The sequence below is a fragment of the Felis catus genome, chromosome C1 (genome assembly GCF_018350175.1).
Source record: "Felis catus isolate Fca126 chromosome C1, F.catus_Fca126_mat1.0, whole genome shotgun sequence".
NCBI lineage: Eukaryota > Metazoa > Chordata > Mammalia > Carnivora > Felidae > Felis > Felis catus.
In genome coordinates this window covers 214724819-214741480 of record NC_058375.1, presented here as the reverse complement: position 1 = coordinate 214741480, position 16662 = coordinate 214724819, and the positions used below count along the sequence as shown (strand labels likewise).

Here is a 16662-nt window from a genome sequence, read left to right as displayed (position 1 = left end):
ACAATTCTTTGATCTAGAGATGAGGCATCTACAATTCCCTAATGGGAATCAGCGGAGTCTCCTTTGGGGACAGACAGGAGAGGACTCCCCAAGGCTGGGACATCACGTGGGGTGAAGAAACGCCGTCAATGAGCATTTGTTCCCAAGCATGGCTGCACAGTGTCCTTTCTGAGAGCCACGAGAAACGTGTCCTCCTGACGGCCAGCAGAAAGAAGCAAGCGTCGTTTTGCAGGACACAAAGAGTTGAGGTCAAGCTGGAAGAGGTGCTGGGGGACCCTGCCAAGGAACAGAGGAGAAGAGGCCGCTCTTTTGGGCGGTGGGTGGGGCCTAGGTAGGGAGAAGCCAAGGAAACGTGCGAAGTACGAGGATGGGGCCGCTTTTTAGCGCACAGGGTGTGTGACAGCAATCTGGAAGGCCCAGAAGCCCTGGCCGGCACCACGAGGGCAGGGCGTAGCTACGTAGGTGTGTGTGTGTGAGCTGCAACCTGGAAAGAACTATTCAGAATCAGGCAGGTTTATTGTCTAATCGTGGTCTTTCTGGTGGGGGTGCTAACTGGGAGTGACAGGGCCTAAAAGACTAACAGGAGACAAGAGCAGCAGAGCATCTGGAAAATTCACGAGCTTCCCATCCTTACAGATGGAAGGTGACTGGGGTCAGGGAACGAAGACGTGCGGCCGTGGGATGTTGCGGTTCTGTAGGGACATTCTTGAGTCAGTTAAGAATCGGGCCAGATGGTCTCTGACATCCCTTGCGATGCTGGATTTCTGTTCTGAGGCCACAGCAGAGAGAACACGCAATGGCTGAGGGGAGAGAAATGTCTTTCCTGTCCCTAAGCCTGCAGCACTGAAGAGTGAGCAGGGGAGGGCTCGTGCCCACTCACCATAGAGCTTTTCCCTTGTCTTGCCCTGGGACGTCTGCAGCTTAATCTCCCCCCGGAAGTGGCCTGTCATCTCTCCGTGGTGGGTGAGAGGCGTATAGATGGGGAGCAGAGTTTCCGTGGCCTCTAACCGTAAAGCGATGCAGCCTTCGCCTGGGCAGGTGGGGAGAACAACAGTCATGTCAAGAGCCATTTCACGGGAGAAACACCATGCATTCAGCCTGGAGATTAACTGCACCGTCCAAAGATGATCCTTCGAAACAATGTCCAAGGTGGGGATTATCGAATAAAGCTTTTAGAACAACGCCTCAGCAATTTGGGAAAAACATTTCAAACCTTACAGTGGAATGAACTCCACGTGGATTAGTTGATGTAAAAAAAAGAAAAAAAAAGAATTAAATCCTAGAAAATCCAGCAGACAAGCAGACTTAACCACTAATCTGATTGCGGGAGCGAATGATAACTTCCTAGGGCTTGAGGCAATGTAAGAAATGACAAAACAGACCGACAGGTAAGAAGATATAAAAGCTTAAAACTTCTGCACAGAGACAGAAAGGAAAATGTGAAAGAGACCGATGGCTTCGTGAACCCCACAAGGAACTCCTCAAAATCAAATCCCAGCAGGTAACTGGGCATATAACCCAAACAGGTATTTCACACAAAAAGAATTGTAACTGGTTAATTTCAATGAATGGAAACTAGTTCAGTCTTCCCTGCCATCAAAAATGCAAATTAAGGGGCGGCTGGGTGGCGCAGTCGGTTAAGCGGCCGACATCAGCCAGGTCACGATCTCGCGGTCCGTGAGTTCGAGCCCCGCGTCGGGCTCTGGGCTGATGGCTCGGAGCCTGGAGCCTGTTTCCGATTCTGTGTCTCCCTCTCTCTCTGCCCCTCCCCCGTTCATGCTCTGTCTCTCTCTGTCCCAAAAATAAATAAAAAACGTTGAAAGAAAAATTTAAAAAAAATGCAAATTAAGACAGCACTAAGGGACTCTCTTAGAGACAGGAAATTAGTACAAGATGGAAGGAAGCAAAAGAATCCCCAGAACCAGCAAGGATCTGGGGAAACCCGTACCCTTGGACATGGTGAGGTCAACATGGCAAGACTTTTTTTAACAGCAATCAGTTAGATAACAAGTGTCAGGAATCACCAACGTATTTGTGCCCTTTGACCCGGCACACGTGGGAACTTAGCCTAAAGAGAGGATTCGAAAGAATAAAAATGTGGCTGAAGGAGGATCAAAATGCTCACAAAGACATCCATCTCAGCATTATTCAGAACACGGACAGGAATAATCAACAGCAAACCCATGGGGTATCATTAAGCCATTAAATGCAGCCGTCGTGAAGGCCGTACAGGAGGATGATCACGAAAACGTGTATCGTCTGACATGTCTATCACTGGGGGAGAGAGAAAATTAAAAATGGCACCTCTGTGGTGGTTGTAAATATAGAAATCTATGTATGCCTATGTATGAGGATAGAGGTATGAGACCAAAATAAACATGGCTCCCGTTGTGGGGAATGAGACTGTGGGCTGGCTTTTTTTTCCCGTTATTGTTACGATATGCTGTTTGCGTGGATACCAAGAGGCAGAAACAAAGGAAGAAGACAGTATTTGAACAAGAAAACGGAACCATCCTTCCTGTGCTCCTGTGTGCTACCACCAAAACTTCAAACATTCTGACTCCACATGGATCCGTTCTCTTTGCCCCGACATGATGGATAGGGGTTCCCCCATCCAGGGCCGGTACAATCCTCAGGCTCTGGCCACCCCTGCATGACTCTGGGACCCTCTGTCCAGTGCTGTGCTAGGAGGGGGTGAAAGGCAGGATTCTGGAGCTGGGTTGCCGGGGTTCAAGTCCAAGGTCACACGGTAGCCTGTCAAAGTCACTCCGTGGCCAAGGACAAGTAACCTTGGACAGGTCACTTCATTTCCTCACCTCTGCAGCTAAGGTAGCCATTGTACCTACATTCCAGGGCTTTTGGCGAGCCTGGACAGTAGGCCACCAACACATAGACATCCTTGTGTCTTCGGCCTCTTTGTTTCCTGACTTCCCCTGATTAGCATTTGAACACCTTCAAATTCCTTCCATTGAAAACTGAACACCTGGGGCGCCTGGGTGGCGCAGTCGGCAGTCAGTTGCAGTCGGCAGTCAGTTAAGCGTCTGACTTCACCCAGGTCACGATCTCGGGGTCTGTGAGTTCGAGCCCCACGTCAGGCTCTGGGCTGATGGCTCGGAGCCTGGAGCCTGTTTCCGATTCTGTGTCTCCCTCTCTCTCTGCCCCTGCCCCGTTCATGCTCGGTCTCTCTCTGTCCCAAAAATAAATAAACGTTGAAAAAAAAAAAAAAAAAAAGAAAACTGAACACCCTCCTGGGACCAGGATTCATTTTTGTCTGCCTCTTGCAAGGAGCTGCTTGATCTGGCTCCTGCCTCCAGCCTCGCTCTGGCCACCTGCCCCTCTTATCCCTGTGTTCTCACCACAATGAGTGTATGGAGTTCGAACCTGACATTGGGCTGGAGCCACGCACTGGCTGAAGAAAATGTCATAGAAGGTGACGTCGCTCTAGTTGGTGTCTGCCCAGTATGGGCACTGACCAACGCCAGACAGACATGGGCTCAAATTAGGGCTCAGCCGGTTTCTACCTGTGACTTAGGCAAGCCCCTTAAGCTCTCTGAGCCTCAGTTTACTCACCTACTGATTGACAGAATAGTACGTGCTTTATAAGGTCCTGTCAGGATTAAATGATCCCTGCAAAGCACCTGCCACAGACTCTTGTCGCAGGAAAGACTCCATAAACGAGAGGGGCTGTGGCTGCTGGCTATTCCTCCCAGAAGCCCGACAAGGCAGGAAGGGTGAGTTACCAGTAACTGTCCCTCCGGCAGCCCTGGGAGGGGGAGAGGGGGGACAGGAGAGCAGGATGGGGAGCGGGAGCTGGGCTTTCTGGAACGGAGATGCCAGTGCCTCCCTTACATGAGAGGCCACCAGCTAACAGCAGGTGCAGCAACCTTTCCAGGGACCCTTACCATACGATTCGTCGCTGTCAGAGGACTTAATGCTAATCAGGATGTGCTGGTCCAGCAGGTACTCGGGGTCAGAGATAATGGGCTTCAGCTGCACAGAGAAGGGGACAGGGTTAGAGCTGACTCCCAGGGGACACAATCATCGTGGTGGGAGTGACGGTAGAGCACAGGGAGCTTCTGTCAGGGTGCCCTGGTGGGATTATAGAGGGTACAGAGAGGGTGCCGTCAGGTGACAGGGATGGGTGGAGGGTCGGGGGCCCCTTAGGTGCTGTGGGGGCAGCGGGTGAAGCTGGAGAGTGAGGAGGGGGCTGGGAGCCAACTAGATAAAGAGGGGGAATGCCAGGACCAGATAGGCATTCCAGAAAGTTCCATCAGGCTTCAGGATGCCTCAGCAAGGAGGCGGGTGGGATGGAGACCCTGAGGGAGGTGGCAGTGAGGTGGAGAGGAGGGACAGAGGCAGGAAGAAGAGCAGGTCTTGGTAGCAGTGAGGATGTAGGGCCAGGGTACCCTGGAGTCCCCTGAACCAGATGGGGTTCAGAACACGTGTTATATGGACGGGGACGCTGGCATCTTTCACAACTTGACCAAAGGAGGAAATGGGCCATTTGGTTGCCGTGTGGGGCAGCCGGGAGGGGAGGAACGGAAGGGTCGGGTGGGTGGCTAAGGCAGGATGTCACCTTGGAGACCTAAGCCACAGGGATTCAGGTACCTGAAAACAGCCCCAGTATGAGGACTTTTGACAGCTATGGCCTTGTGGAGGACCCCGATCAGAAGTGCTCCCCAGTTAGGAGACTCTGTGATGTGGCCCAAGAACGGGTGCCAATCAACAGCCCCCCAAAACTGCCCATGTCCCACCCAAGCCTTAGGAGAGGATGGGTCCTTCCGCCTGTTTAAGGCCATCTTGTAAAGCTCACCTTGGGTGTCACCTCTGAGGGAACCTTCCAGGAGAGCCCCTGGGACTCTTGCCGCATACAACAGATCTGCCTGGCCTGAACTCCCCTCTGCATACCCTTTCCTCATTATGTGACAGAAAACCCCACAAGGTCCTACTCCGCCGCGCACCCAGCGTGAACACCCAGACGTGGCCACCGTCAACTCAACGTCACAAAAGCTTTTCTGGGTCCCAGGTAGAACACCAATTTTTTTTTCTTTAAGAAAGAGGAACGTGTTGCCAGTATGGTCGGTCTATGTGTTTTCAATTCCACCCTCTGCTATCACGGGGCCATGGACACGTCAAGTTCTTTCTGAACCCAGTGTTCAGGTAGGAGCAATGAACTCCTCTCTGCCCCTCACTTGATCCCCCAAGCTGGGCTGAGCAGGTGAAAGGCCACTGCAGGAGGATCAGGACCTCGGGGCCTGGGGCCTGTCATCGCAGCTGTGTGGCTGTGTGACTGTGAACCAGCCTCTCTGGGATCTGCCTCAGTTTCCTTCTTTGCAAAGTCACATGGTCAGACAAATCCATCACTGGATCTCTTCCGTGATCCATTAAGGAATGCTGGGGCCACAGGGGCTGGCGAATGCCAAGTTCTCCCCGGCTACATCCTGTTCTTGACTTACCTTTGGAAGGGTCTCGCCAAACTTCACCACCAACTCCCCCTCGCTTCCTTCTTCATTTTCTCCCTCCTGACTCTTGACAAAACCTGACAGAGGACAAGAAGGCTGGTTTTCAAAGAACAAACAAGAACCAGACAGAGAAGACTCCTAGGGTCGCCCCACCCAGACCGAGGAAGATATTTTCCCTCTTTCATCTATAGGGGCAATAGCACTGCTTAGGAGTCAGGCTTGTGGGGGATTCTGTTTTGATGCAGGGGATGGTCATTTGCCAACACGGTTGGATTATTTTTAGGAAAAACTCAGAGACTTCCCTCCCTTTCAGCTCCTTTTTTGCAACAAACCAGGCAACAAAGAAATCATCACATCACAGGCAAGGAGATTAGGAAACATGACAGCTTGTCCCACGCCACTCAAGATAGCAGCCTTTCGAAATGCTAATTTAAGCTTCCTAATATGCTGTTTCCATAGAAATGTATGCAAATGTCTCGATAGTTTATTAAAAACACCCGCACAAAAATCCTCATCATTTTTGGAGGTGCCTTGCCCCTGCTTGGTGACTCGGGACCTGGAAACTTCGTGGAGAAGGCAGGTCTGTCAGCAAGACTGAGCCCGGGCTGAGTGGGAGAAGGAAGGGAGGGGAGTGGGGCAACTCCTCTTCTGGATTTCTGGAAACAGCCGTCATCCTGTCCCAAAATGCCTCCTTCGATGGAGTTGATTCTGCCCCCCTCCCCCCCCCCCCAGACCATCTCGGCGAGGGGAGCTAGAAACCACCCAGATCTTGCCACAAAACAGCTTTAGACAATATGCCTAGAAATGTCACCCGGAAATGGTGTTTGCTAAACACAGTTTGTGCTAACTGCTGTTGGCTGGGAGCAGGCCGTCCGTCTCTCGCTTGCCTGTGGATGCTCCAGAACACCTGAGAAAGATGCCCGTCGTGTACCAAGGAGCAGAGGACTCCGGAAGGAAGGACAGGTGGCTACCAGCGGCTGGTCAGGCCCGGCACTGGCCTCCACGAGCTCTGGACCTCCGCCCAGGACCCTCGGGTTGAGTCAGAGCCCCAGCTTGGGGAGGGGAGGGACCCTCGGGGGCTACACTCGAGGGGGAAGGAGAGGAGCCAGCGGCCCGGTCACCTCCAAGGGCTGACGACGGGTCAGTGTTTCAGTGACTGTCTCTCTCTCTGAGGCCGCAATGGCAGGATCACAGGCCGCCGGGGGGTGCCCCCACGGTAACCACAGACTCCAACGCTCCCCCTGCAGACCCCCACGAGGCCCATCTGTGAATCCTTCCCAGAGAGAAGAGGGGCGAGGCGCCACCAGTGAAAAGGCACCTAAGAGAAAGAGTCCTGCCTGCACAGCCAACACGTAGCGGCTCGGCACCCACTTACTCTCTAAGCAGCTTGAGTGGAACTCCAGGTAGAACTTGGTCTGGGACTTGGTCTTCAGCGTGGCAAAGCACCTGAGAAACTCGATCTGCCCTTGGCTGTCGACGGTCCCGGGGCCTGGAACAGGTGACAAAGAGCTGTGGCTCCACAATGTGCCCAGAGAAGGTGAGGTCCAGGTGAGGGAGAGGTTTTCCCGAATCCCACCACATGCGCTGAGCAACCGCAACGGGGGGAACGCCCTCTCCGATGTGCGGACAGCAGGGTGGGAAGAGCAAAGACTTCAAGGAGCCAAGAGCCCGACGCCCTTAGCCTCAGTGCCTCAGTCTCCCCATTTGCTCTGGCAAAGAGAGCTTGTATAAAGGCTCTGGTCGATACCCAAATCTGTGTCGTTTCTAGGTCCGGGTAGCAAGGGCTCCCTGCTCTTTCTGCCTCTGGCTGACCTCCCTCCACTCCTTCTTTACCCTCATCCACAGTTGGCTCCTCAGGGCATTCACGGAGGGGACTGTGTTTGCAAGTGTCCTCAGGCTGGCTTTGAACAGGTTCCATCCTTCCGTGTAAATTCTGAGCCACCCGAGAGCAAGGACGGACATCCCCGTCCTCCGTCCCACCCGTGCGCCCTTCTTTCCTTTCTATTCCTTTTCCCCCAGCTTTATTGAGGAATAACTGGCAAACGTGATTGTGCACATTCAAAGGGTACAGCGTGATGCTTTGATACACATATACGCTGTGAAATGCTTACCAAGATCAAGACAATTCACACATCCGTCACCCACATAATTAACTGGTTTGTGTGTGTGTGTGTGGTGAGAATGCTTCAGATCTACTCCCAGCAAATCTCCGGTTCACAATACTGTATGACTACCTGTAGTCATCATGCTATTAGTTCCCCAGAATTTACTCATCTTGTAACTGAAAGTCTGGACCTTTTGACCTCCATCTCCCCATTTCCCGCTCCCTTCAGCCCCTGGCAACCACCCTCCTACTGTTTCTACGAAATTGGCGGTTTCTTCCAAGATCCCGCGCAGAGGTGATACCATACGCCTATGGTACTTTTTCTCTCTGGCTTATTTCACTCAGCTTTCTTTTATGTTCTTAAATCCCACAGCATCTAGACCAGGCTCTGCTTAGGAAGAGTCAACCTATGCTCAATCCAGGTCATGGGCCTTTGTGTCTTCTGTGTACTGGGTGCCAGTGAAGGGAAGACAAGCCTGATACCGATGATGTGATGAGGGTCCTCACCGAGGGTGTGATGGCATCAGCCACCCCATCAAAGCTGCAGGAACTCAGAGAGATGGGAGATGGGTGAGAGGCCTGGGAGAGATGGAAGGTTCTGGAAAGACAGTGCTCAGCGCTAGCATGGAGACAGGGTGGTGGATGAAGGCTGTGTGGAGAGGGGAGGTCACGCTGCTAGAGTAGATGTTAGACCCAACAGCACGGAGAGGAGTGTCCCGGAAAGACAGTACTCCAGTCGTGCCCACATCCTTCATGGCACGAAGGACACACAGTAATACAGGATTTTCCTACCTGCACTGAGCCCCCCACTCAACCTTCCTAAATTAGCCCGGACTGTCTGCTGACCACAGACGAGGGGTGGGGGAGGGTTACAGAGGAGGTGACAACATGGCTCCCCAGTCACCCAGGCCCAGGCTGGATGCACCACAGAGAACACCAGACCCCTGCTGGGATGACGGTGGCCTGGTGAGCCGGGCTGAGCTGGGTTACTTGAAAATTTACCTGCAGATCTAAGTATTATTTACTCTAGCATTTCCCAAACTCAGTCACCACATCCCATCCTTACAATGTTCACCATCTCCGCCCACCGTGCACCCACGTGAATGCTGACTTAATATTTTCTTTAAATAGACTCACTGTTTAAACTTAGGCAAACATGTTTAAGTAAGAAAGGACACCACGAGACTGAATGAAAAACCGGCGTGGCTTGCCTTTACACAGAAGAGACAGATGCAAAACCTGTCAAAATAAACGCATTCCTCTCGAATGTTCATCCGTGGCCCACCCGGAATGGCCTTTGGTGGTGGACATGCCACACCTTGGAAAAACATTCACTTACTCAACTTTTTAAATTTTGTTTTAAAAAACATTTTAGGTTTATTTATTCATCTGAGGGAGAGAAAGTAAGCAGGGGAGGGGCAGGGAGAGAGAAAATCCCAAGCAGGCTCCAGGCTGTCGGCACAGAGCCCGATGGGGGCCCAAACCCACGAACCGTGGGATCATGACCTGAGCCGAAACCAAGAGACAGACTTGGCGGCTTAACTGAATGAGCCACCCAGGTGCCCCTCGTTGACTCAATGTTAAGGACTGGATTCAAACTGAGGCTCAGAAAGCTGACGTATCTGCCAAAGAGAACAAGCAAATGCTCTGCACTGAAACCATGATACGGCCTGACGTGGACTGTGGACTCGTCTGGAAGGATGGGCCCCCATCTACCACGGACAACAGATTGCTGCAGTCAGAAGATGAGTGCCCGAAGCCTCTTGTCATCGCGGACGACAGGGGGACGGACACCATCCACCACTTACCGTTCTTGGAGACAAACTGGGAGGTGACTCCTGCCTCAAATGTGGCAAAAACAGGGCTGTGGTCACTTGTCATGATGTCGCTGGTGCTGCCTGCAGGGGAGGGAAGGCATTCCTGAGTAGGGAAGGAGAATTCCTTTCTGGTCAAACCAAGAAGGTCAAACCCATGGTAGAAATCAACTTGTACTTATGGAAGCCTCCAGAAATTTCATGATTTTATACCTGTTAGTCCACTGGCCTTCCACAACCACGCTCAAAAGTCTCAGTGGAAGTGGGTGACACTCTCTCCTCCGTGGCAAAAATGTGCCTGTGCTAGTTTTTCCTCGAGACACACGAGTTTTTAAATAGATCGTGGAGCGTTCAGACTTTTCTGGTCTCAGCACTTTGTTGCACCGATGAGCTCACGGCCCAGTGTGGGATGGGGATTCAGGTCACCGAGCTCATCAGCAACTGACTTGGTGCCTTCCCCCATCCCACAATGCCTCGTAGGATTGGGAGACAGTGGAACGTGCAGTGTAGACAGAGCGTAGACAACTCTTTTAAGGAACATGGCGCTTGGAGGGAATGCAGTGAGGCATGTTTGGAGGGCGTAAGGGAAAGAACACAGCTCTAGAAATACCGAGTTCTAAGTGCTTATAATAGAGCCACGTGGAGCTGTCCAGCTGGGTACTCAAGGCTGGAGATTTATCTTTAGGTTTGGAGTCACGATGTTAGGTGGAAGCAGAAGCCATGAGGATGTTTGGGCTCCACAGGGGAGGTGTGCAGGAGGCCCAAGCTACACCGGCCGGTCATGGGCAAAGAGAAATAGCACAGGAGACCAAGAAGGCAGGAAGGCGATTTACATCCTTTCCTATAAAGTGTTTATAAATCAGCAAGACAAAGGGAAACATCTCACCCTTCAACCAACCAAAGGGCACGGGCAGAAAATTCCGAAAGAAATACGGATGGCTACCAAACATGGAAAATCATGCTCACTTGCTAACAACCATCAGAAAGACAGTTGAAACAACGAGACAGAATGAAAGAAGAGAACACGGAGGAAGGCGGGGGTACTGGTCTGGGGAAGGAAGAAGGGATGGAGGAGAGGGGCCAGGAGAGGGGGAGGACACCCCTTCTCTGAGACAGAAGGGAAAAGGTAGGAAGGGTGCCAGCCTAAGTCACATTTGGATGTAGACAGGAAGAAGTCAGGGAGGGTCCAGTGCTGTGTGAAGCAGGGAGGCGGGGGAATCAGGACGAGCGTGGGGTGTTCTAGCGACAAGTTAGAGGGTAGACCAGCATTTTTAACAGTATTTACATACGTATCAAGCAGAACAGCACCAGCAGTAAGTATGATGCCTGTGCCCCCAAAACTGGGAGGGCGATGGTTACCTGGGTGGCCTCTCTGTAACCACATACTGTATGCCCCCCTCCCACAGTGAGTCTGGGCCTGGCTTTGTGGCTTCTTTTGGCCAGTGGGACATTAGGAAATGTGAGACAAGCAGAGACTCGAAAAGCTCTTCCACATCTGGGATCCCCGGGACCAGGAAGAAGCCTGGACTAGCCTGCTGGGTGATGAACACAGCCGAGTTACCACCATCGCCCCTGTTGACAGCTAGCTAACCGGTCAACCAACCCCCAGTTTGGGTGGGCTCCTGGCCCGAGTGCGCCCGCCCAACACCAAAGAGAGCAGAGATGAACAGTCCCAAGTCCAGCCCAGAGAACTGTAAGCTGTCAAGTTTTAGGGTAGTTTGTTACGCAGCAGATTAACTGATACATCTTATTTATGTTAATCACCATAAGACTCAAGCTCCCAGCTGACCCCCATTTCCTGAGCTCTGGACATTCATTCCCTTCTCTTTCCTAATTTCTTGCTCACCCCCAAATCATTAAACTCTTCCTCCGCACCCTCCGGCATTCAGTGAAATATCATTAGCAAAATTCCCTACGTCTTCAACTTTCCCTTCACATTCTATACCTGGTCCTTCCTCAGAAAATACCACAGCATCTCAACTAAGGGCTGTTTGTCTGCTTTGTCCCCATATGTGGGTCCAGAAAGTGGGAAGGTGTGTCCCCTTTGCTCCTCAATGCCACTTCCAGACCAATCTCCCTCTGTTTTCCTAAAAATCTCCACTATGGAGTTTTTTGGACGCCAAGCTTAAAGAGCTTCAAAGCGCAGTAATGCTACAAGCCAGTACTTTCTCCTGAATCGCCACAGAGACCTGCTGAATAAGGCAGATGGTGGCATCTTCCTAGAGACAAGGATTGGCAGGACTCATGGAGTTGCAGGATGTGGGAAAGAGGCACCACTGAGAAATGGGATGATTGACAACGGGTGGGATAGGAGTCTTCATTGGTCTTGAACGCGGAATAATTCTTTGGCTGTGGCTATGGGGGTGGGATGCTTTTCTGTACACCTAAAGGTGTGAAGTTTGTCTAGTGAAGTCATTTCTGGGAGACAGAGCTCAGGTGCTAGGGGACTGTGGGGTGCGTTCCTTCCCAGGGTAGTCGCTTTGCTCCCCTCTGGGCATCAGGAGGCATGGGCAAAAAAAAAAAAAAAAAAAAAAAAAAAATGGAAATCAGTTCAACCTGTTGGGACCGGACTTAAACATGGGTGTTTGCTGGTCCCCAGAGAGAGGATGGGAGCCACGAAGGTGGCCACTGGGCAGCAGCAAGAACCTCCCTTTGGTGGGTGGGGTAGGGGTGAGGTCATGAACAGTCCACCAGGGGTCTCAGGCCAGTGACTTGGGATGGGCACAAGGATGGCCCTCCTTTGTAGTCACTGCCTGAAAATCTGCAATGTTTCAAAAATAATATCACAATGGTCAGTCAGTGAAGTGTTCAAGGTAGTTCTGCTCTGAAATTTTTAAATTTATTTTGTATTTATTCTGAGAGAGAACGTGAGCGGGAGAGGGGCAGAGAGAGAGAGAGAGAGAGAGAGAGAGAGAGAGGGAGACACAGAAGCCGAAGCAGGCTCCAAGCTCTGAGCTATCAACACAAAGCCCGACATGGGGCTCGAATTCACGAAACCGTGAGATCATGACCTGAGCCGAAACCAAGAGTCAGACACTTAACTGACGGAGCCACCCAGGCACCCCTGCTCTGAATTTCTAAGTACACAGTGCAGAAGAGTTCCAAATAATGGGAATTAAGAGGTAGCTTTTAAGAATGAGCACTCAAGCAATTACGAATTCCTTCAGTATATCTTAAACTTCTAGAGTCAATAATTATTGAATTGTTTTGCTAACTTTTTCATAATTATTTATTTTAATATTGCATATTATAACTTTCTCATCAATGTAACTCAATTTATCTTTAAATCTCCATAAATACATACGCATATACCCATGGTATATGTTAGGTTGAACCATATGAATTTCCAATAGTTGACTATTTCTGACCTACAAAAATACCACTTTCCTGTGGTTCAAACCTAACGCGTTTTCAGAACAAGACTGGGTTTCTTTTAAGAGGGGCTCCTTAATTCTGGTGTTTCCCAAATCAGAAGACACTTGTCATGCTGCAGCCTGAGACACGAGAGGATACGTCAGCTCCTTCGGGTCACCTGACCAGGGCTGCAGGGACTTCTCCCATTTCACAGAGACGGACTGCAGCCCGTTGGTTTCAGGGAGCCGAAGCTCCCAGCTTGTCACTCACCGTAGGACTGACAGACCACATGCACCAGCGGGTAAGACTTCCAGAGGACTCGGTCACACCAGGAAGGCAGGTTGTATTTCATCTGTAAATCACAGTCACGAGTTTTGTGAGATGCCTGCTAGTTTATTTAATAGGTAAGTCAGTAAAAGAAAAGATTAACATGTGGCCTCTGTAATCCTTGAATTCACGTGCTGTTGGAGCTTTATAGATTTTCCCCATAGGTGGCCTTCAAGCCTTTTCATTTGCCTTAAGTCCTGAGTCCACTGCTGCCCCCACACTGTCAGACGCCTTGGATTCCTGCTTTGGAACATCAACTCACTTGGCCATGTGCTCATACCTATCCTCCGCATTATTTCAGAAGTTCCTGTTTTTATCTTCTCTTTTTTTTCTGACTCAGATGAACCCCACACATGGGTACTTTCAACCCAGTCTCTGCTTATCTTCTCCAGCTCCTTACTTTAATAACACACTCCAGCCACCCCCTCCCATTCACACAGCCATCCACCTATCCACTTATCCAGCCAGCCAAGCATCTACTTATCCATCCATCCATCCATCCATCCATCCATCCATCCATCCATCCCTTTCACACAGCCATCCACCTCTCTACTTATCCCGTCAGTCAGCCACCTACTTATTCACCCAACTACCTGCCCATCTACCCATCCACCCACCTACCTACTCATTCACATATCCATCCACCCATCTGCATATCCATGTAACCATCCAATCAGTCAAACAAAATGTATTAAGACAAGCCCTCTCCCAGGCTACACTGGCAAGCGAGATGCTCACTGGGTGTGATAGACAAGGCACATTGGCAATATCCTTTATCCCTTTAAGTTCTAGCCCTTTCTGCTCTGCCTATATATATATATATATATATATATATATATATATATATATATATTTTATGTTTATTTATTATTGAGAGACACACAGAGCGTGAGCAGGGGAGGGTTAGAGAGAGGTGGGAGACACGGAATCCGAAGCAGGCTCCAGGCTCTGAGCTGTCAGCACAGAGCCCCACGCGGGGCTCGAACCCACAACCCGCGAGATCATGACCTGAGCAGAAGTCGGTCGCCCAACCGACTGAGCCACCCAGGCGCCCCTCTGCTCTGCCTATAAATGTAAAGGCACTCATCATACAAGAGCCTACCCCTGCCATCTCTTTCAATTACTTTCCTCTTTTTATCAATTTTCTTTCAAGAGTGTTCTATTCTCATTGCCTCTACTTTTGGACCACCCATTTAGTTTTTTAAACTTGAGGTACAACTTACACGCAGTAAAGGGTACTAACCTCACATATACAGCTTGAGGAATTTTTATTTGTACACACCCGTTTAACCACTACCCAGATCAAGGTATAGAAAATCTCCATCATCTCAAAAGGTTCCCTCATGTGCCTCTGTGTCCATACCACCACCTTGTAGAGGTGAACGTTATGGTGACTAATGCCTCTACCGATTAATTTTGCTTAACCTTGAGCTTATAAATGGATTCACTCAGTACATATCATTTGATGTCTGGCTCCTTTCACCTATACTGTTGTCTGTAGAAGTTGATTTGCTGCCCTGCTGTGGTTGCATTCCATTGTATGTATGTACCGCATTTATCTACTCTACTACTGACAGAAATAGGGCTGTTCCCAGTTTTTGGACATTGTGAACAAAGCTGCAATAAACATTCCTGTATCTTCCGCTTGACAAACAAATGTACTACTCCAAAGTGGGAATTACCGGATCACAGGGTAGATTAGTTTCATAGATGCTGCCACACCGTTCCTCGTAGCGTTACAGTCCTCAGCACTGGCCGCCTCAAGGATGACTAGCGGAACTTTACAAAGATACAGAAGGCGGGGCCTGCCCCAGGGCTCTTGCATCAGAGCCTCCGGGGATGAGGCCCAGAGAGCTGCATTTCTGGAAAGCGTCACCAGGGTCCTCTGCACCCACTTGGTAAAAAGCGACCCTCATCCTCCTGAAGTCTGGATTTCACCTCCGAGACCCTGCAAACTGTTTTTCAAGTCCAGTAAACCCTCTGGGCCACAAAGCCAGCTCCTCGGGCACGGTTCACGTGCAGGGCACATGCTCTCCCAGACTCACACTCCACACTGGCCACCACTGATCCTTGACAGTCTCTCACCCCCGGCTTCTGTGGTGCTGAGATGCCTGGCTGGTCCTCCGGCCACCTACGCGAGCACTCATGTCCCATCTCCTTCCTTGTGTCTGCTTCTTCCTCTCGCCTTCGAACACGGGTGGCCCCCAAACCTGCCCATGGTTGTTCTCTCTGCATCCTTCACTTACTCCCTGACAACTCACCCACCCCCACGGCTGTGCCCATGTTCTCTGCGGGCACAACTCCCCAATCTATGACCCAGTCCTTGTGCCTCCAGCGTCATCTACTATTCTCAACTGTCTTCTGGAGGTTTCCTCTGAGATCGTCGGCTAATATCACACACTAAGTCTGAAGACAAGCTCTATTTACCCCTCCGAGCCTGCTCCGCCTTCTGATTTTCATTTCTATCAATGGGAATCAGATCTGCCAACATATCCTTTCTTTCCTCTTGCTTTCCGTGGTCTGTTCCCCATTCTGACTCAGGCCCCGGTTGCTCAGCTGGAAGGACCATACGGCCTCCTCGCTGGTTCCCTGTATCCTCATCCTCTACGCAGAGGCAGACCGGCCTGTGCTGTAGATCGCTGCCATGCTGCCAGCCCCCGGCAGAACTTTCAGTGGCTTCCTGATGCCCGTGAAACAGATTAAAACCTTAACTTGGCATCTAGGACCTCCCTCACCCCAGCTAAACCCCCGTCTCTTTCTCCGCATGCTCGAGTCAACCTGGACACGGCCTCACTGCCCCCCCACGTCCCCACGGACCTGCCCTGACGGTGCTAGGGGGCTGCAGGTACACAGCAGCCAGTGGACAACTCACGAGCAGGTGTCTTGCCCTGCGGGTCTCGGCCTCATTCCTGGTAGCGGACCTGGATCTCCTCTCGTCCTCCGTCTAGTTTCCTCCATTGGCTCCTGCTTTGTTTTGGCATCACCCTCCCCCTTGAAGTTCTCCTCTTGCCCCGAGCCCTCTGGCAACATTCTGAACTGCTCTCCATTTCCTCAGGTCTCCAGTAACCCCAGAAACTGGGGAACACGCCATTCCGCACCTGTAACCCCTCAGGGCCTGGCCAGGGCGCTGGCTTCCCTCGGTCAGGACCCAGAAGGTGATGGATGCCAGAATCTCCTGTCTCCCTATCTGTCCCAGCAATTCTTTCAAATGGAAATGATAAGCCTCATCCCTTGTCCTGTCCACTTTGGAAATCCAAGCCGTCCCTCAGGCACCAGCCCTGGGCCCTTTTGAGAAGCCTCTCCTGATCTTTCCTTGCCCGGTAGGTCATGTCCTCCTCTGACTGCTCCTCTGTGCATTCGGCAACATCATGTTCTATCTCTGGTTAGTCGCTGTGTGTTGTCTCATCATCTTTGATCTCCTACCACCTAGGAGAGTGCCTAGCCCATCACAGGTCATCAGTAAGTATCTGCTGAGCAAGAACGAATGAAGGTTTTATTGCAGCTTCCCTGAAACACCGTTCCTTGGAACACGAGGGGCCTCATAACATTAATTGGTATTCCATGACCAATTGAGTTTGGCACACAAATTTCACTGTGGAGA

General features: G+C 51.0%; 1 protein-coding gene across 2 annotated transcripts in view; it reads right to left on the bottom strand.

Moving 5' to 3' along the window:
* The window catches only part of INPP5D (inositol polyphosphate-5-phosphatase D), a 123385-nt gene that overhangs the window by 10760 nt on the left and 95963 nt on the right, over positions 1-16662 (bottom strand). For both annotated transcript variants that reach the window (XM_045034633.1, XM_045034634.1), the window contains exons 18-23: positions 13005-13086; positions 9375-9464; positions 6838-6951; positions 5457-5539; positions 3903-3990; positions 881-1030 (exon numbers count right to left, since the gene is read on the bottom strand). In XM_045034633.1, coding sequence (XP_044890568.1) covers positions 881-1030; positions 3903-3990; positions 5457-5539; positions 6838-6951; positions 9375-9464; positions 13005-13086 — 607 coding nt within the window. The remainder of the gene's footprint in view (positions 1-880; positions 1031-3902; positions 3991-5456; positions 5540-6837; positions 6952-9374; positions 9465-13004; positions 13087-16662) is intronic.